The following is a 21,582-nucleotide window of genomic DNA, read 5'->3' as shown; positions in this document are numbered from 1 at the left end:
ACACAGCAGTAGTAAAATGAATAAGAATCAGAAATAGCTTCACCTGAAGGTAGGATTTTTTTCTTAAATTATCAGAGTCATTGATAACAAAGCAATCTGGTGGTGTAATGATTTGGTTCCCAGCCCCTCCCTCCTACCCCACACGCATTAATTGACATTTTGAAAGGAGGAAGGTGGAAAACCTGAAAGAGAGCAGTCATGTGACATTCTTAAAATACCTTTTATATGTAGAGTGCAAGTGAAAATCTATGACTCATTGTGTGATAAACTGTGTAAACTGAGAAAACAGGAGGCTCTTCTAGCCAACAAGGGGAAGACAGTTTATTATTTATTATTTATTAATTTATTATTATTATTATTATTAAGCAACAATTTGAATTTAAGTTTAGTTTTTGTTTTTCTTTGATAATTCTAACACACTTAAATTCTTGAGACATTCAGGTGCACCTGTCCCATGGAAATGCAGTCATTGATGAGTTCAGCCTGGCAGTTCTTTATTCTTCTTTCCAATAGTCTTCCTTTTCTCCTTATTACTAATCAGAATTGCTGTATTGTATGTTAAATAGTGTGTGGGAAACTCTTAATATGCTTCTCACTTAGTCACCGGCTTATTTCTTTTGCCAGAATAACCCACATAAGCAAGTTTTCAAAGGTCATATCTGTGACTTTCATAGGGGAAGCAACATATTTTCATTGATTTCCATTTCAGTAGTGCTATTTTGACTGAAGCTTAACCTGTACTTAACAGGTTCTTTGAATGGCCTAATTATGTCTCCATTAAAAAAAAAAAAAATCTGGTCTTGAATACCCAAGTAAAAATCTTCTAAGATGTCAAGCTTCTAGGAAAAGGCCTTGTTGGTCCACAGTGGGTTTGTTGATATTAACTGAGTCATTAATGAAATTGATGCCTAAAAATATACAAAAAAGCAAACAAGAGTGCTTATTATTTCTATTCTTTTTTTTAAAGATTTTATTTATTTATTCGTCGGAGAGAGAACACAAGCAGGGGGAGTGGCAGGCAGAGGGAGAGAGAGAAGCAGGCTCCCCGCTGAGCAGGGAGCTGGACGTGGGGCTCCATCCCAGGACCCTGGGATCATGACCTGAGCCAAAGGCAGATGCTTAACTGACTGAGCCACCCAAGCACCCCTATTTCTATTCCTTATAAGAAGAACATATACTGGGTCTCCAGTGTGAAATAAAATAAATTTAGAACACTATACCTTTTATTATATATTGTTCAAGACCTTAATAAAATGTGGCTGGATACTTTCTAGTTAAAATTGTCCATGTTGCACATAATGGTCACCTTGCTAACTATGGAAGTATCCAGAATAAATAGAGGAATGAAAGCGTCCTGAATTGGAGTGTTTCTAAGTGTTAGACTTCAGTTAAAAAATAGGAAATTCTCTTCATTAAAAAAGCCCAAATTATTGACATTAAGTATCAAAATGCAATTTGTGGTTTATGGGTACAATATTTCAGTGAATTCTGAATACTAAGTACTAACTTCCTTTCTTTAAGAAAATAACAAGGGCTATCCCCAAGACCAACTTTTGGAGGGATTCAGGGTGTGATCAGCACTACTAAAGCCAATAACAATTCAAAGAACTCTGATCCCGGAAAACAATTCCATACTATTGAATAACAACACCTAGCTTGTTAAGTAAGTGTAATAATCAATATAAAGGGCCTGGTACCAAGACCACAGCCAGTGCCCAATCAAAGATGGTGGCTACTGTTGGCAAAAACATTTCGTTATGGATGTTAGATGGAAGCACCTTTAAGACAAAAGGAACAAAAAGCTATATACTTCATGGCAGACTCACAGCTTAAGCACAGAAGGGGCTTGGGAATTGGGGGTTACAATGAAAAGATGTTCTGGGTTCTGAAGGGACGTTCGTGACAGAGGAAGTAGAAGAGGGTCAAGGGGAAGTAACTCGTGGCTGAGGCACCGGCAGCTACGGGCAAAGAGGATCTTCTGATTGTTAGGCGGAGCTCCATTTGATGTTATTTCCTATTACTATTTTCCTCCTTTTTGGTTGCTTTAGATTTATTCTGAAATAATTTAAGAACAAGTCTTCCTGGAGTTATTTCCTATTATTACCTCCTTCTTTCCTGTTACTGTTTTTCTCCTTTTGATTTGCTTTAGATCTATTCTGAAATAACTTGAGATCAGGTCTTCCCGAAGTAATATTGCCTGATAATGATCTGCTCTTGAAGGCCAGGCTGTTCTCTACTTCCTGCTATTTCTCTGATGGAGACAGTGTGATGGGGTGGCTTTTTTATTAAGAGGCATACAGCAGCAAACAGTATTCTTGAGTCAGCGTCTGAGTACAGCCCTCACCTGGGACCATGCGCTTGACATGATTACTTCGGGCAGGTAGAAGAATTTTGTATTAGCCAGTCAGTCCTAGAATTCAAAGCAAATAATTTAGAAGGCTCTATGGATGGTGTAGTGTACGGTGCACTCAGCAGGTTGTACAGCCCATTATTAAACACCAAGCAAAAACTGAGACACACATACCCAAGCTGCTACCCACTGAAACATCTTAGCCGCTATGAGCATCTACAAGTCGTGTGCCTACCTGGATGGCACGGATGTATGAAATATATCAGTCATAAGCCTCTTTGGGGAAGCCTCTCCTAAGAAGTCTGTTCCATTAGTAATGTCCTCTCACACATGGCTCTGATACTTTTGCTCAGTTTTAGTCCATAAACATTGAGCACATACTGCATGGAAAAGAACAGAAGAATTACAGTCAGGGAACTTGGCTTCCAGCCCTGTCGTTATGATTTAGCAGAGGTGTGGTATTCAGCAATCATTTACTATCTCTATAAAATAGAGAAAATAGCATTACCCAAACACAAAGTTGCTATGTGTAGTAAACGAGATTAGGATATGTAGGGCCTTTATCGGGCACTGGATAAATGTAAGTCACTATTGTTGTTACGTATATGACAAGGAGCCTGGAAGAACAACAGAGAATGCTATTGCCCTGAGCTGCCTGCCACAGCAACACCCACATTATGTGATGCCACCACCACAAGAGAGTCTGCTATCTGCACACCCAAAACTTTCTCATCTCCTAGTTTATGGTGAACAAATTTCTGCACAGGTTCTAGACTACCCACTCTGAAACTAGGTGTTCAGGAAGTAGCCCAGAGAGAAGAGAAGAGAAAGAAGATCAGAGAAGAGAAGAGAAGAGAAGAGAAGAGAAGAGAAGAGAAGAGAAGAGAAGAGAGGAGAAGAGAAGAAGAGGGGAGGAGAGGAGTGTGTAGGGGAAGAGATTATTGACAAACTGCTCATGTGAATCATCCTCCTTTGAAGGACCGCCTTATGGGGAAATTATACTGTGCTTTGGAAATCTATAAATAGTATGTTCTTAACTTGTTCACATGAATGAATTAGCTATAAACTAGTAGTCATAATTGTATTCTCAAAATCAGGCCAATAAATGTTTACTGATTTGTTACTTGAAGGGAAGAAGGACGGGTTTATATCTACTGGTCTGGAATTAATTCTGTTATTGAAGGAAAAAAAAAAAAAACTACAATCTGACCATAGCATCTGCCATCCCCCAAAAAAAGAAAAGAAAGGAAGAGGAAAGAAAAATCAAGAAAGCTTGGGCCAGAATTTGCATTTGTTTTGCAGTATTATTCCTGAGGAAGACTTCTCAGTGACTAAACACAGTAAGGGCCCCCAGTCCACCTTTGCTACCACAATCACACATTTATACCAACATTTGCAACCCACAGATTTTTCAGAAAATGTCTTTTCTCGCCTGCGTGGCTGCAACTGAGTACATGCAATATGAGGGCAAAAATTTGCCTGAACTGTTCCCATCTGCCAAATCAGCTTCAAGTAAATGGCCTGATGGGAGAGACAGCTCAAACTACTGGCGTTCCTGAGGTCGACCGAGGTGGGGCTGCAGGCTGAGGTGGGCCGTTCCCTCTCAGATCCCGATCCGTCTTGTCCAGCTACCACCTGACGATGCATCTGCCAGTCTCCGCCTCCGGTCACAAAGCGAGGCGACGAATGGCATCCTCTCAGTTAATGAAACCAGTCGTCTCCCTTACAACTGCACTGGAAGAGATATTTGACTTTTTTTTCATATATCTTTTAGTTTATAAGTAAATTCAAAACCTCACAGACTTTCCAAGGATCTTGTAAACACCATAGTCGAAAATCAGTAAGGAAGGATCAATAACCAATATTTAAGTACATGAGTAAATACATAAATACATTTTAAAGATTTAATCTGTTCAGCCCATGTTAACCAGCATATCTCTTTTAAGCTCTGGAAGTAGGTCCAAAATGGAATTATGTCCAATACGGCGGATCTCCTCCAGCCTCCGAAGATCACACAGGCAGCCTCTCAAGTTTCTCTGAAACAAGCTGCTGTTCCAGGAGCTCCCCAACGAGCTGGTGTCTTTGGGCTTCTGTGTGAGCCCAAAGTGTGGCACAAGTGTTTGGCACAAGTGTGGGAGAATAAGCCCCCCGAGGGCTTCTGCCACTCAGCTCAGGTACAAAGGACCAGTTGATAATCGTTAGCAGGGCGTTCCAGGGGTTAGGAAAAGAAAAAAAGAAACATAATGTAGTTGCACTGTTCCGGGACACACACCGGTATTTCAAGGACAGCTTGGCCTAAAAGTCCAGAAAAATCAATGAACATCTATGCAGGCCTCACCTGAGGATGGTTTCATCGCAGGCAACCGGTCATTGCTTAGAAAGTCAGCGGCCGGATCAAGCTGATGGGTCAGTGTGAATTCGTAAAGAAGGCTCACATCGTTTTATTGTAAGTGCATTTTAGAAATGTCAGTTTCGTCCCTGATACAACCCGTCTGTCCCCATCAGGGAGCCCAGTTGCCCGCCTTGCAGCTACAAAAAGTGACCTGCTCCCAGCGGGCATGAAATAAAAGTCCCGCTCCCCGGCATGGACTGAGACAAAACTGCTGCCCGGTTGCCAGATCCTTCTCAAGCCCAGCCCCGCTACAAAGGGCCTCTATGCTTCCAACCAAGCAACATCCCGAGAGACTTTGAAATCGGAGTGGAGGAAATGGTTGCACCTGAGCGAGGCTGCCAACCATCCCAGCCCCCTGCAGCCGCGGACACGGGGTCATCTCCCAGCCGGAACCCAGCCCAGAGAGAAGGTGGGCGGGGTCTTTGCCGTCCCCCGAGGGGCTCCACGGGGCCGCTCTCAGAGTTCACGGGGTTCTTTTCTCCCTGACAAAGCACACCTGTAAGAGGGAAGGCAACTCTAGATTCAGAATGAGAGAGAGCAGGCATTCTTCTCTACTCAGAATGAAACACTGGGCACATCATCACTTTGCTGTGTCTCATTCTTTGGACTTAAAAACAGTGGTTTAAAAAAAAAAAAACCCGCTCTCTGAGCCATGAGCCAAGGAGAATAACTCAAATGCACAGTAGTTGCCCCCTTATCCCTGGTTTTTCTTTCCACTGCTTCCATTACCTGCGGTCAGTCTGCACTCGGGAAGCAGATGATCCTCCTCCTGACGTTTAGTCAGAAGGTCAATAGTAGCCTAAACGCGACATCACCGTGCCTACCTCATTCATCTCACTTCATCGCTAGGCGTTTTATCATCACAAGAAGGGTGAGTGCAGTATCATATTTCAAGAGAGACCACATTCACAGAACTTTTCTTACAGCATATTGTTATAATTGTTCTTATTATTAGTTATTGTCGTTGATCTCTTACTGTACTTAATTTATGTATTAAACTTTATCATAGGTATGTGTGTATAGGAAAAAAAAACATAGTATATATAGGATTCAGTATTATCTGTAGCTTCAAGCATCCATTGGGGGGTCTTGGAATGTATCCCTCATGGATAAGGGGGGACTACTGTATTATTAAAATGTAAAGTTTACCATGAAATGTACCATTATTGCTGTGATCAACCATGAAATATCTCCTTCCATTTATTATGATTAAACTGCTGTAAAAGGACTAAGCTATTTTGCAGAAAAATTATAAATTAAAATATTTCCCACATATTTAAGAATTAGGAATCTATAATAAAATTGAACCAGGAATATTTTTTCTGCAATCTCAAGGAATTCCTTGGAGAGCCCACCCCTCATACTGCTAGTGATGTGTGATTAAGTTGGCTACTAAGTTCTACTACAAATTCCCTTTCTCCAACCTTGGATGAGCCTCCCCTGTTCTGTAGACCTCTTGTTGGTTTGTCCCTGACACCTTCTCATACTGTCACTGCCCCAAGCTCTAAGCCTTTCACTCCCCACAGCTGACCGCACTGTCTCCTTTACTGGAATTAAAGAGAGCCAACTCAGGCATTCCCAGCGCTGCCCTTCACTCATACTGTGTCCACATCTTTCCCCCATGGTAGAAGACACATCCTTCCACACTGCCAAGGCTAACCCTTCCAACTGTACCCTTGATCCTATTTTCCTTCCTCCATGGTTGCCTTACCCTGTAATAAAGCTACCACTCTTCCTCCCCACCTCAGTCTCACTCTCTCTGCAGACATGCACAAATACATCCTAGAAAACCCGCCTTCAAGTCAGAGGTTTCTGGGAGCTCTGGCCCTATTTTTCTCACTCCATTTGTTGCCAATGTTCTTGAAAGGATTCTTCATTTATTTACTAAATATATATTGAGTTCCTCCTACTTTGTGGAAAGTATCATGCTAGATGTTAGAGAGATGACAAAGACACGGTTTCCCTTCTGGTAAAGGAAATAGGACCCCCTCCGCAAAGAAACATACAGAAATCTACCACTTATGGTAAGTTCCATTAAGAAACAAGGGGCTGAAATAGAAAGTAACTGGGGGTCCTATTGTAGACAGAGTGGGTAGGGAAGGCCACTTTGATGATGGAGTATTTTGGATAAGACTTGAAGAATGAGAAGGAGCTCTGGGAAGGGTGGGGAGAAGAGCAGTTCTGGCTGAAGAAACAGGATATGCAAAGGCCCTGTGGCAGAAATAGTCTGGCCTATTTGAAGAGCTGAAAGGACATTGTGGTCAAAGTACAGTAAGGGGCGCCTGGGTGGCTCAGATGGTTAAGCATCTGCCTTCGGCTCAGGTCATGATTCCAGGGTCCTGGGATCGAGCCCCACATCGGGCTCCTGGCTCAGCAGGGAGCCTGCTTCTCCTTCTCCCTCTGCCTCTCTCCCTGCTCATGCTCTCTCTCTCTGTATCTCTGTGTCTCAAATGAATAAATAAAATCTTTAAAAAAAAAAATAAAAAATAAAAAATAAAAAAATAAAAAAATAAAAAAATAAAAAAAAAAAAAGTACAGTGAGCAAGGGTGAAATCAGGATGATCTTAGAGAGGTAGGTGGACACCAGGTCAGGTAGGCCACAGTTAGGATCTTAGAGTCTGTTCTCAATTCAATGAATAGCTGTTGGAGGATTTTTAAAGGGAAGTAACAAAATAATTTCCCTCACAGGTGTAGGGGGAAGGAACTGGAGGGAATCAAGAGCCAAAACAGAGAAAGCAATTGAGAAATTGCTCCAGCAGCCTGGCCTGACACCATGGCAGGGAAGACAGTGAGCAGGGGATGATCTGGCAGTATCTTTGGGAGTTAGAACACATGGGACTTGATTGATTCAGGGAGGGAGTGAGGGAAACAAGTGATGCGGACGACTGAGGCTTCTGACATGAGCAACTGGGTGGACAGTCGTGCCCTTGATTAGGAAGCAAGGGGATGCATTTGGGGGAGTGACAGGTTTGGGGAGAATAAGTTTTCTGTTTTAAACATGTTAAGTCTAAATGGCTGTGTGCCATCCAGATAGAAATATCAACTGCACATATGTGAATGTGGAGCTCAGAAGAATCTGGCCTGGAGGTATGAATTTGGTGTGCACCATAAAAATGGTATTTAAATCCAGGAGAACACTTAAGATCACCTGGGAAGGGGGCGCCTGGCTGGCTCAGTCGGTTGAGCATCTGCCTTCGGCTTGGGTCATGATTCCAGGGTCCTGGGATCGAGTCCCATGTTGGGCTCCCTGCTCAGTGGGGAGTCTGCTTCTCCCTCTGCCCCTCCTCCCCCGCTCGTGTTCTCTCTCACTCTCTCTCTCTCTCAAATAAATATAATAAAACCTTTAAAAAAAATCACCTGGGAAAAGAGAAAGAGGGGATGGAAGAGGAAAGAAAGTGAGAGAAGAATAAAATTTTTAAAAAGAGAGAACTCAGAACCAAACCTTAAGAATCCAACAGTCGAAGGTTGACTAGCGTAGGAGTGCTACATAAGAGGAGCCACCAAAGATACCAAGAGAAAAACCATGCAAGTGAGGAGAGAAGAAAGCTGGGGAGGGCTCAGCAGCTGAGTTGAAAGTTTCTGAAAGGTCTGGCATCATGGAGCATCGTCTCCTATCGTTTCTGCCTCTCAAATGTAACCCCGCTGTCCAAGGCCAGGTCGAAGGATAAAACCAAAGCACCACTTTCTTAGAAATCAGTGGCCATCGATCTCCATATCCAGTATCTTTTCTCAGTCCTCACTGTCCTTGTTTTCTATGAGACGGTGAGACTAGGGATCACCTGGTCCTTTATGAAACTCCCTTCTCTGTTGAGTTTCCATTTACATAACCCATTTCTAGTTCCCTTACTTTTTAAAACATTTATTCTTCTCTGACTTTCCTTTCCCTCCCATCCCTTCAGTGTCTGTTACCCGAGGTGTCCTTGGACCCCTTCTTTGCAGCCTTTTCAGTCTCATTTATTCATGGAGCCTCAACAATCATCCTGTGCCTGATTCCAAAACCCAAATCTCATGCCGAACCCAATTTCTCTTTCAAGACTTGAGCTCTCTATCTCAATTTCCTGCTCAACATTTCTAGATCAGAGTCGTGCTAACATTTAAAAAGCACTTATTTGCAAAACCAAACTCTCTGTCTTTGCTCCAAAATCTTCCATTTCCCATTATCGTATTTCTATTTATGGCACAACCATCTTCCCCTTGAAATGTTTAAGTTCTTGTTGACTTAGTCTCCCTTTTCATCCCAGACAATTAACAAACGCATTTCTATTGCACTTCCTAACACACCTCTTTACTTTGTACTCCCATACAGTCCCAGTTCATTTGCCCCATCATTGTGCTAGGTCATGCAGAACCTTGTGGGCCCTGGAGAGGAGCTGGGACTTTGTTCTAAGACACATGGGAAGATCCCAGAGCAGTGTGATCATGGCAGAGACATGATCCAAATATCATTTTTCAAAGACACTCCCTGATCTAGCTATAGCATATCTAGCTAATCTCCTGTTCCACTAATCCTCTTCAGACCTACCATGCTCCAGCCCAACTGAACAACTTATACTTTCTAGAACCTACCCTATTTGTCCTCACTGCTGTGCGGCTGGTCACCTCTTTTCCCTCCCTAGATCACCCTCTTCTTCATTTCTGCCTCTCAAAATATTGCTTCTCCTTCAAAGCCTAGGGATGCTGACATCTCCCCGATAAAGCCTCCTTGGCTCCCCCAAGAGGGTGATGATCAGTCTGTTCTTTGAATCCCCATAGCAGATTATTTTTGCACCCATCATAATACTTGTCTTGCCCTATTCTGTGTTTTAATGATTTGTGTGTGACATGTCTCCCCTCTTACGCTGTAAATATCTTAGGACAAGAACTATGTACCTCTCATTTTTGTTCCACTACAAATCATAACACGTACCTTGCACACACCAGACCTCCAGGAAATGCCTGCCAAGGTAATAAATAGACAGCCTTAATTAACATAAATTATTGTTTTGTGTACTGATCCAGTCCTAAATCCATGGTGCTATCATTTCTGTATCACTGATGGTTATCCACTTATTTAAATAATCTTTCTTTGAATACACTTAGAAAAGATGGAAAATTGTGTTATAAGGAAGGAACAAGTATGTAGGTTATTCCCTTCCTTAAACAAAGAGAAGCTCTGTTATGCGTCACGGAAAATTAAAGCACAGTAATAAAATGTGCCAACAAGGCTTGTTGAATAATGATTTAGTGGAAACGTGGCCTTGCCTCCTGTTCATAGGTCCTAACTTTCCTCTCAAGTACTTAAGCTGCATGTTCTATTTATTTTGTTTTTAGATTACATTGACAACGATTGGCTATGGAGACAAAACCCCCCTAACTTGGCTGGGAAGATTGCTTTCCGCAGGCTTTGCGCTTCTTGGCATTTCTTTCTTTGCACTTCCTGCCGTGAGTATCTTTGCAAAAATAAAGCCATTTAAATTAGATCTTAGAGGTTTATTAGCATCAGCTTTCACAAATTGGAATGCCCGGGAACGTATCTATATCGCTTACAAATATAATTGTATTGATATAATGTTGACCTTTCTACATACATCTCGTTGGAAAACTTATCAAATATGGTCTTCCCTTGGAGATGCTCAACCTGGGAGTTTTATCCCTGCTAGGTCTTTATGACCAAATAATAATTCAGATGGCATCACCTCTCAGTCAACGTGCTACTAATGCATTTAAAATATGTGTAAAGATTTAAAGATATCTTCTTTCTAAACCGACCTCTCCATTTTGGCTTATAACGTGTGCTGCTGAAGAGATGGATGTGACAAGTGGAATATTTACCTCTCCATTTGAGTGAAAAGCATATGACCTTAAAGGCTTTCTGTGTGTCAGATGATTTATTCTTTCTGTCATCGTCATTGATTTTTCCTCATGAACAGCTTCTGCATCTTATCAGAATGAAGAGCACATTTATCTTCTCCCAAGCTTCTGATTATTTTCCCAACAGATGAAGTTTGCTTTCTGATCATTTTATCTTCTTGTTTCTTCAAAGGCAGTTAGGTTGGTCAAAATATTACAGTTTGCCTCCATCCCCAAACTCTCACTTTTGTCCACTCCACCTCTTGTAGGGGAAAAGAGCCAACAAAAAGGAGCGTGACAGTCATGGCAGCAGTCATGCTTTAGGGACAATAGCCTCACTCTTGCTCCGGACAGATGCTCAGTTGCGTCACAGCCTCTGCTGAGCGGAGACCCCAGAGCACCCCTCCAAAGGAAGCCAAGGGACTAGGGATTTTCGGCACCCTGGCCTTTAGCTCACGGGGCTCCTGCTCTGCCCGGGACTGAGCGCCAAGGATACTCATGTCGTTCCCGTACTCGGAGCTCAACTCTGGATTGACCAGCTGCTTCGGCCCCAGACCATACAAGACCACAGACAAGACGCGGAAAAGATTATGCATTCGCTTGAGCATTTGATCTTAGCTTGAATGTAAAGCCACGTGCTGCGTGGTTTTGTCACGTACTACCAACGTGACTGTGTTCGTTTGCTGGGGCTGCTGTAAAGGTATCACAGACTGGGTGGCTTTAACAACAGAAACCTGTTATCTCACAGTTCTGGAGTTGAGAAGTCCAAAATCGAGGGGATGGCAGGGCTGGTTCCTTCTGAGGGCCACGAGAGAAGGTACTCTTACAGACCTCTTTCCTTGGCTCGTGGGTGACAGTCTTCGCCCTGTATCTTCCCACTGTCTTCCCTCTGTACCTGTCTATGTCCAAATCTCCTTTCATAAGGACACCGGGCATATTATATTAGGGCCCATCCTAATGACCTCCTTGTAACTTGATTACTTCGGTAAAGACCTGATCTCCAAGTGAGGTCACATTCTAAGGTACTGGGAATTAGGACTCCAACATATGAATTCCAGAGGGATGCAGTTCAGCCAATAACAGTAACCTTGGGTACATTTCCTCATCTGCATGAAAGAGGAAGAATTACGGCACCCAGAGAAATTTTGTGAAGGCCAATGTGGTAATATAAGTCAAGTGCTTGTCATGAAGAAAACTTTCATGAAGTGCTTCTTCCATTTTCTGTATGAATCTAGATATATTGTTTCCTGTTGTGAAGTGACAAAATCAAGGAGAGTCAAAAAAAACATCTCACTTATCCACAATCAACTTATCTGGCAAGCTCAACAATCCAGAACAGAGCAGAGAGTCTTTCAATAATCAAATTCCCTACATAAAAATACTTTTATAAACAATAAGATACATTCTTGGGCTTTTTTTTTTTTTTTTACCAAAATACCTGCTGTTTTTATGTTTATGCTTATCCTGAGACCACATATAAAACAACCTCTGTGATCCAGTGAAAAGCTACAAACAGGGTTGGAGGCAACCTCTGGGCTATTAAAATCGACAGCCATGTGTGTGCTGTCCTCATGGGAGAGCCTCTTAAGACCTAATTCATAACCTGTTCTTAATTTAGAGAAAATTCTGATAAGCTGAGCTACATATTTCACAACTCTCTGAAGATTATAAACAGCAAAGGCAGAGAGGTAGGCTGATTGAACAAATATTGTAACAAGAAGAGATAGTGGAAGACTAACAACAAAGGAGGGGAAAAGCCTATAAGGGGCAAGCCGACACAAGTGTTCCAAATGTGGAAGGACCCGGGGCCAGGTAGTGTTAGGGTCGACCCACCTCCGGAAGCCGGCTGCGTCCAGCACAGCCAAATACCGGTCCCCATGATGAACCTCTGGACTTTCACAGGAAGGTTAAATTGTGTCATTCCATTAAGTTAAAGGTCAGAGACAAAGCAGTCATGCCTGGAAATGTTTTCCAATAAAGTGATTACAATTTTCATATATGCAAATTAAATTAATATGTGTGGGAAATGTGAAAAACTTGCTTGCACAGAACAGAACATTCCCTAACAACGGCAAGAGAAGTTGGCTTTACCACAATGTCTTACTGCAACCTCACATTAGATGCTGAGTTCTTATTTATTGAATGAAAGACTAAATGGTCCATAAATACCATACCAGAAAGAAAAAACAAGGTGGCTGGAGATGCCATTATGTCTTATGTACCCGCCTGCGACAGCGTTGTGTGATTAAGATTTAGGAGAGCACATTCTGCTAGGGAAGTTAGAGGTGAGTCGTGAGCCATCCCTGGCTTGGGGTTCCTCCCACCCAGGAAACCCAAGGACCAAGAAAGAGAAGAACCTTTCCTCACCTTTCTTCAAAGCAGAAGGACTCTCCTGAACATCACAGAGGCACACAGGCCACCCTTCCCAAACTCCACAGGGAGGTCACTTTCCTTGAGGCCCACAACATTCCAGAACTAATGAGCAGGCAGAGGTACTCTGCTCCTCAGCATCGTCCTCAGGCACAGGCCTCTCTCTTCTCTCGGATGCTCCCTTCCTTCCTTCTAAGAGCATCATTCAGTCGAGCCTGTCTGCCTGTGTGAGATGCACAGTGGAATCCTTAAATCTAGGAGGTAAAAAGGGATAAATATTTAAAATATTTACCAAAACATATTTTCTCTGCACTTACTGTTTATGTAGCACTTCTCAACATAGCACTAAAACGTAAAACCTAAAGATTTAAGTCACATGATCTTAGATGATGAATTAAAACAAAACTCAATTTCTGAGAATTTTCATCATATTGATGTTGATATTTGAAGGGACCGCACATGGATTATATACATCTGTATCATATATATCTCTCATAAGTTAAATATATAAAACATGATGGACTTTATTTTAGCAGACTTCTCATTAGGTTCACTGAGCTGTGTACTTAAGAGGTAGAAGAAAATTGGAATGGAGCCATAATGAGACAATGAGCAGAGCTGGTTTAATAACTTTTGTAATGTACAGTCTGGCGCAAGAGATATGTAGTAAACATTTGCCAACTACTAATATATGTTCCTAAGCAATGCCAGTGTGATTTTTAGCACGTTTTAGTTTGTTTGGCAAATGCTGAGTTCGTGCTATGTAGGGCCTGTCTTTATTTTCCAAAAGGGATCTAACTCTAAACCTCATTTTCACATAATAAGTGCCCTAAAATGGTAGCTATTGCTGTTAATTTAATGTCTACAAAATCTGAATTATGCTCCATGAGTAGATTACATACACTATGCACGTAATGTACATACACACAATACATACAACAAATATGTCATATAAACTCTAATGTTTTATATTCTTTTACATGTTTATACTTCATGAAAAATAACATTAAAAGGAAAATAAATCTTCCCTGCTTTCAAATAGCAGGAAAAAATTTAGGAGTTATAAATGACTGGAGTTGGAAGACCATTTTTATAACCTCTAGTTGGAGGGAAATGTTGTTTAAATCGACAAACAAGATCATACAGACCGGGTTTCTATGTTTGCACGAAGTTTGGTTGATGTAGCCTCAACCTAATGAAGATCTCAGACGGCATGAGACAATGACAGAAAAAGACAGATGGAAAACAGAACCTATGACGTAATTTCTAATTTCACGGTACAGTCATTCATCCTAATTACTATGGAGTCGATTTTGCTCATTAATAGCAAACAGTATTATCATATAACTGTATTTTAAACATAATTGCATTACTGATTATCTGGTTATTGTCATGGATATGCTCAGAATTGTGACATCTAAGATAAGAAGGAAGGTTAAAGGTGACCTAGAGTCCAAAAGTATCTTCCCCAAGTTGTCATCCAGCCGAGACTTCACACCTCCTATTGATGAGAACCCCACCACCTGCCACAGTAGCCTAGACCATCTTTGAGCTACTGTAAAAACATAAAAAAACGAAAAACAGCCATTCCCTATCTATAGCAAATACTGACTCAGTGCTTATAAGACATCCATCTGTAGCCTAAGGGTTAGACTCCTTGACGTTTAATAAAAAGGTAATAATTTATAGCTAGCAAGTAAAATCCACAGACTGGAAAGCAGGGGAGCTCCATGTCCCATGCCAATAAAGTGGAGACTTATGGACAAAGCCCAGAGACTGAATGCAGCAAGCTCCAAAAGCCAACCTAAGGCTGAAACAAAGTATCTTGATTCCACGGCTGTAAGACCAAAACAAACTGAAAAGAAGGAGGCATTTCAAAGAGCCAGGATTTTGGCAGATCAAAATGATAAGCAGAAGGAAGCAAACCAGCCAAAGTACTAATATAAACATAGGAGAGACAGCTCATTTTACTAAGCCCAAAATCTCAATAGGTGAGCTAAAACCAAAAAGGTAAGGAATGTTAAAAGTATGAGATTAAAACTCAGGGAAGTAAGAATGTGCTTTGCAATAACCCGTGCTCTTGTCTTTATTATATAAACAGGTAAAATGGAAAACTTTCTATCTTCAAAATTGAGTGTCTGGATAGCTGTCTCCCCCCACCCCTTTCACTTTACTTTGGTAGGTGTAGAAATATAGCATCATGGAGCATTAAGCTGCCCCCACCATTTCAAGAATGGAAAATATAAAATTTCAGAGTATCATCAAAGTGCTAGAAAAACTCCCATGTCCACAGTAGCAAGACATTAACTGTCCCAAATTTTAAACCCAACTCTGTCCAAACCAGAATTCCTATCCTCTAAATTCCGTCATGCCCCCTAATTCCAAAAGGATACAACCATTGACTCTAACTTAAACATAAAGAAGTGTCACGGAGAAGGCCACACACAAAAAAAAACCATTTTTCAAAATTGCGATTTGTATTTATAATTGTGGTGCCTCTTACCACACTATAAAAAATCATAAATGGCATTGTCTGGCTTCTTTACTCAAGAACAGAAGTTGTTACCTTTCTTGACAGGCTTGCCTCAGAACTCGCCGTTGCCAGTGGTGTTATAACAGACGTAATAGTATTTGTTTTAATAAGTAATATGTTTACCAACAGGTTGCACAGTGTTTGTCTTCTCTCAGACTCATTTTAGAGGGGTTTTTTTTTATAGTTGTCTTACTTAATAGTCTTTTTGAAAAAAATTTTAAGTACTATTTTTGTATTTTGTTCCAGGGCATTCTTGGCTCGGGTTTTGCATTAAAAGTACAAGAACAGCACCGCCAGAAACACTTCGAGAAAAGAAGGAACCCAGCTGCCAACCTCATTCAGGTAAATGTCAATGTAATAGGTTGATGGCAACATCTGTCTCTATGTGAGTGCTTGCTGGGTCATTTTCCAGTCTTTGTGCTTCACTGCTTGGGAGAGCTACTGATTTGTTTTGTTCGTAAAAATGAAATTGGAACTTAATGTACAGTCTTGGATTTGGGTAGACGATCCCTCCTCCCCCCAAAGAGAAAAATATGTATTTTCAATAAATGGCCCATGCGTTGCTCAGATTTATTAACCATGCCAGCAAGGACATGCGGAGGTTAGCAGTTGTGTCGGTCCTGGAATGACCTAATGTATCTTACGGATGACTTGATGAAACATAATTGATCATTAAGTCATGGAGCAGAACATGGCATTGTTCCCTGCATTGCGATTACTTTCTCCAGGCAGATGTATGCCACTACTCTGAAGAACAGCATATTTGTTTAGGATGTCAAGGTTTACTGCCCATGGGATTGCTTTTAATGCCACCTAGAGCAATAACTTGAAATAGTTCATCCTATTTTAAGAGCTGGTGGGATTATGGAATATGTCAACGTTTGAGAATATGAAATAATAAGCATATTATTTGAAACTTACCTCATAATACAAGGCTGTTTAATGTTTCATTTTCTTTTCAATAACTCTGGGTTTGCTTCAGCATTAGAAAGGAATGCTTCTCCTATTGCCATCCATATCTTTTGAGAATAGAACCATCCTAAAACCAGGGTGCTTAAGAATCACAAAGTATATTCTTCTCTAAATCCATGCCGTGAAGCTGGTATTTAATTATGGAGACAATGATTATACAATCTGAGATTTCTTCCCTTCCTGCCAAACAGTGGGGGACGCAGACCTTTTAAACTGTTGGGGTTTGGAGTGGCGATCTGAGATGCTAGGAGATTTGTCTTCATGATGTAGTGACAAGCACACTGTTTTAATTTAGATTGTAGGTTTAACTGGGTGCATTGGCGAGGGGTAACCACCACACAACCCTACCTTTAGCCTTTGTCTGCAGCTGTAATATGCAGGACCTCCAACAGAAATGGATCAGGGGAAAGAAGCAGGTGAGGGCTGCTTCAGTTATATCATGAAGGACATCGTTTTGTATCTAATGACTAAACAAGTATTAATTTTTAAATCAAACTACTCTACAACTATTGACAGACCATTGGGCATGACTTCTAATGCAAACCATCTCTATTTTTTTAATGCTTAGGTTTTAAAAGAGCATTAAAGAGAAATGTTGTTCTCTAAAACAAAAAGATTCCTAAGTAGTAGAAGTTGAAGATTTGAAGCCAAATGATAATCCCCATAATGGAAAGAGGTGTCACTCACTTTAGTATGCACACAAAACACCTGAGGCCCAGAGCTGTTAACCTTTCATCCTTTGGTGCTTCTTAACCCTTATGAAGTGTTGCCACACTTTCAATGAATTTTTCTTCTTACTATTTTTATCTTTTAATATCTTTCCTTCTCATCTTTTAATTCTAGAACAGTGTTTTCCAACTTGGCGAGTGCAGAAGCTATTCTATGGGTTCCTTACGTCTGTCCAGGGCACCAAGCCCTGTCTATATATGGAACCATCATGTATCTTACCCATGTCGGGACTCCTCGCTCTCAGGAGAATGGAGATATTGTTATCACAAATAAAGTTCAAATGTATTTAAAATCCTTACTAAATTATTTCTTAGCTTTTCTATTTATATTTTCGCAATCAACACATACTCAAAATATAACCACTTTTAGGTACAGATCCTTGATACTTCTGGATATTAAAAGGGGGCTCTATATAAAAAAAAAAATTTTAGAATATCAACTGTTCTGTTAGAAAGTGAGCCCTTTGAGGCATTTCTCATGCACGTATCCCTTGTGATGATATGGAACTCTGCTGCCCAGTACAGTTGCCAATAGCTACATGTGGCTATTTAAGCTTATAAATTCAATTCCTCAATGGCACTAGCCATATCTCAAGAGGTCAGTAGCAATATGGTGGATACTGGCTACCATATTGTACAAGAAGGATATACAGAATATTGGAGGAACTTCCCTGATCTAACTTATCAACCACTAAATTGTGCAAAAACAATTTCCAATTGAACTTGAAAACAGACTGCAACTCTTGTAGCGAATCACTGGAGCAGAGGTATTTATAAGTCCACAGCTCAAGCCAGACAAGGCCTTCCTTTCAGGTAACCCATAAAGAGTGAGAGGCTGACCAAACTGTTATGCTTAGAGATCTAGAATTTCATTTTATGGAACTGGATTATGTAACATATACTGTGATCAATAATTAAACTTGTGCAAGTAAGAAGCTTTTACACAGCAAAGGAAACCAACAAAATGAAAAAGCAGCGTACTTAGAATGAGAGAAGATATTTACAAATGATATATCCAATAAGGACGTAATATCCAAAATATATAAAGAACTTACACAACTCAACACCAAAAAAAAACCAAACAGTCCTATTTAAAAATCAGCAGAGGACCTGAATAGACGGTTTTCCAAAGAAGACATACAGATGGCCAACAGACACATGAAAAGATGCTCAACATCACTCATCATCATTGGAATGCAAACCAAAACCACGACGAGAAGTCCCCTCACACCTGTCAGGATGGCTAAAATCAAAAAGACAAGAAATAACAAGTGTTGGCGAGAATGTGGAGAAAAAGGAAACCTTATGCACTGTTGGTGGGCATGTAAATTGGTGCAGCCATTGTGGAAGACAGTATGGAGTATCCTCAAAAATTTTAAAATGGGAATAACATGTGATCCAGTAATTCCACTACTGGGTATTTACCCAAAGAAAATAAAAACACTAATTTGAAAAGATATATGCATCCCTATGTTTACTGCAGCATTATTTACAATAGCCAAGATATGAAAGCAACCCAAGTGTCCATCAATAGATGAATGGATGAAGAATATGTGGTATACTTATACAATGGAATATTACTCACCCATAAAAAAGAGTGAGATCTTGCTGTTTGTGACAACAAGGATGGACCTAGAGGGTATTATGCTAAGTGAAATAAGTCAGACAAAGACAATACCATATGATTTCACTTATATGTAGAATCTAAAAAATAAACAAAAAACAGGAACAGACCCATAAGAGAACAAACTGATGATTGCTGTAGGGGAGGGGCATAAGAAACTGGGTAAAATGGGTGAAGGGGAGTGAGAGGTACAGGCTTCCAGTTATGGAATGAATAAGTCATGGGGATGAAAGGTACAGCATGGGGAATATGGTCAATGGTATTATAATAGCATTATATGGTGACAGATGGGAGCTGCACTTGTGGTGAGCACAACAATAACATATAGAATTGTCAAATCACTATGCTGTACACCTGAAACTAATGTAACAGTGTGTGTCAACAATGCTTCAATAAAAAATAATAATTAAACTCATGCAGACGTAGGTAATATTTGTGAAATCATTAATTTTCTTTTACTTAAAACTCCAGCTTATGTGTTATGCTGAACAAAAAATAGTATAAAATGAAAGGCTTAAAATGCTCAAGAATACCTTTAAAATCTAATCATAATTTCATTAATCAAAGTAGAATCGACAAATTTAAAAGGCAACTGTTCTCCCCCCATCCAAATGCAATTGATTTTTTACTAGACATAGGAATAATAATATAATTATTAAATGTTTTCATTGTTCTTCCTTGCTGTAATCCTTAGCCAGAATTCAGAGCTTTAAGCTTTGATTATATATTGCAGAAATTTATTTTTAAGGATGCAGTAGATTGAAAAGCAATCCTCACTTGCTGATCCATTTATTTTCTCACCCAATAAACCTGCCTTGATTTGCTGAACACACAAAGCATCAAGACCAAGAGTAATGTCATTTGTTTTAAGCCAGAGCCACTATCTTTCTCAAAGGGCACTGAAGGAGACTGGAATAATTATGGTGATCATTTCACATAATATACAAATATCAAATCATTATGCTGTACACCTGCAACTAATGTTATATGTCAATTATACTTCAATTAAAAATTCACATAAATAAAAAAAATAAAAAGGCACTGAGAGGCCCAAATTGCTTTGTCATTTGGTTGGTGAGACAATTAAATTAACCAGCCTTTCTGGGTTTTAGAGAAAAGTTGAAAACCCCAGCAGCTTTCAGCAAATTTAGCTGTGTCAATATCTTTGCATGATTTGTTTAAATTAACTTTTCATTTCAAGTGAGGCAGTCTGGGAAAAGAAAATAGCTTGAATACCTGCCCAAATGTCACAACTTTTATTAATAATGCCCAAGACTTGCAAAGTAATTTTTCAGTTTGCAGGGTGTTTCTAATACATGATGTCATTTGATCTCCAGGCCAAGCCTAGGAAGAGCTAGGACTCATTCCCTGGGGTCTGAATCATAATGCATTACTCCTTTCAAATAGCAGCAGTTGCATCCTCATTTATGGATCTCTGAAGTCTTGGGGCTAGCATTTAAAGGATACTTCAAAAATGCCATGTTAGGGGGTTTATTTTGAGAAAGAGTTGGATGATGCTACCAGGAGATCAAATATCCAACTAATACCTCAAAAAGAGTACAGGGAAATTAAGGGAGGATTTTAGCAAAGAAATTTTATATTATGATTCTCCAGAACTAAGTCGTCACTCAGGGTCCACCCTGGGCCTACCAAGTGCCCAGAACTGCAAACAAAAGAACACTTGCAAAAAGGACCTTACATGCCTTCTGGGCAGGATGTATCCAAAGGGTAAAGAATTAAGATGGCATTAGCTTTCATATCACATCTTCTCTGTCCATTCATCCATTAATAGGACACAGATTATTTCCACATTTGGGGTGTTATGGATAGTGTGGCAGTGAACACAGGAGTGCAGCTAGCTCTTTGATACCCAGTTTTCATTTCCTTTGGATATAAACCCAGAAGTGGGGTTGCTGGATCATAATGGTAGTTCTACTTCTTATTTTCTGAGGAACTGCCATCCTGTTTTCCATAGTGGTATATGTATACAAAGGAACATTATTTCAACCATGAGAAGCATGAAAATTCCTCAATTGGTGACAACATGGATGGACTTTGAAGGCATTAGTCTAAGTGAAATAGCCAGACAGAAGGAGACAAATACTGCATGGTCTCACTTATATATGGCATCTAAACTTTTTTAAAGTCAAACTCCTAGAAACAGAGTAAAAAGTGGTTGCCAGGAGCTGGAGTGTTGGGTAAATATAGTAAAAGGTAAAAACTTTCAGCTATAAGATGAATAAGGTCTGAGGATCTAATGTACAACATAGGGACTATAGTTGATAACACTGTATTATATCATTGAAATCTGCTAACAGAGTAGAGCTTAGCTGTTTTCACAGAAAAAAGAAGAAGAAAATAAAGATGAAGAAGAAAATAAAGACATGAAGAAGAAGAAGAAAATAAAGACATGAAGAAGAGAAAGATGAAGAAGAAGAAGAAGGAGAAGAAGGAGAAGGAGAAGAAAGTAAAGACAAGAAGAAGAAGAAGAAGAAGAAGAAAATTAAGACATGGGGGTAATATATACATCTAACAAATCACCATGATATACACTTCACTTGTCTTACAGTTTTATGTCAGTTATACCTAAATAAAGCTGAATTAAAAAAAAAAAAAAGGCTACTTGGATAGAATTATTCTTCTAAAACAAGAAGATAAACCAAGAAGAGACACGGGATCCAGGAAAGAAGAGATCCCACCCAAGAAAGAGCCGAGGGAATCCCCAGGATGATAGGAAGAGAAGTCCCAGAACAAAAGCTCAAGCAGGCCTCAAGAGCAGAGGAA

The 21,582-nt window shown here is 40.2% G+C and overlaps 1 protein-coding gene across 4 annotated transcripts in view; it reads left to right on the top strand.

Moving 5' to 3' along the window:
- KCNQ5 (potassium voltage-gated channel subfamily Q member 5) overlaps positions 1 to 21,582 on the top strand; it is a 501,939-nt gene that overhangs the window by 403,623 nt on the left and 76,734 nt on the right. For all 4 annotated transcript variants that reach the window (XM_036101214.2, XM_036101205.2, XM_078055100.1 and 1 more), the window contains 2 exons: positions 10,053 to 10,163; positions 15,721 to 15,816. In XM_036101214.2, coding sequence (XP_035957107.1) covers positions 10,053 to 10,163; positions 15,721 to 15,816 — 207 coding nt within the window. The remainder of the gene's footprint in view (positions 1 to 10,052; positions 10,164 to 15,720; positions 15,817 to 21,582) is intronic.

This window comes from Halichoerus grypus, chromosome 9, assembly GCF_964656455.1.
Source record: "Halichoerus grypus chromosome 9, mHalGry1.hap1.1, whole genome shotgun sequence".
NCBI classification, from domain to species: domain Eukaryota; kingdom Metazoa; phylum Chordata; class Mammalia; order Carnivora; family Phocidae; genus Halichoerus; species Halichoerus grypus.
The sequence above is the reverse complement of the archived record's forward strand: the minus strand, read 5'-3'. Positions and strand labels throughout refer to the sequence as shown.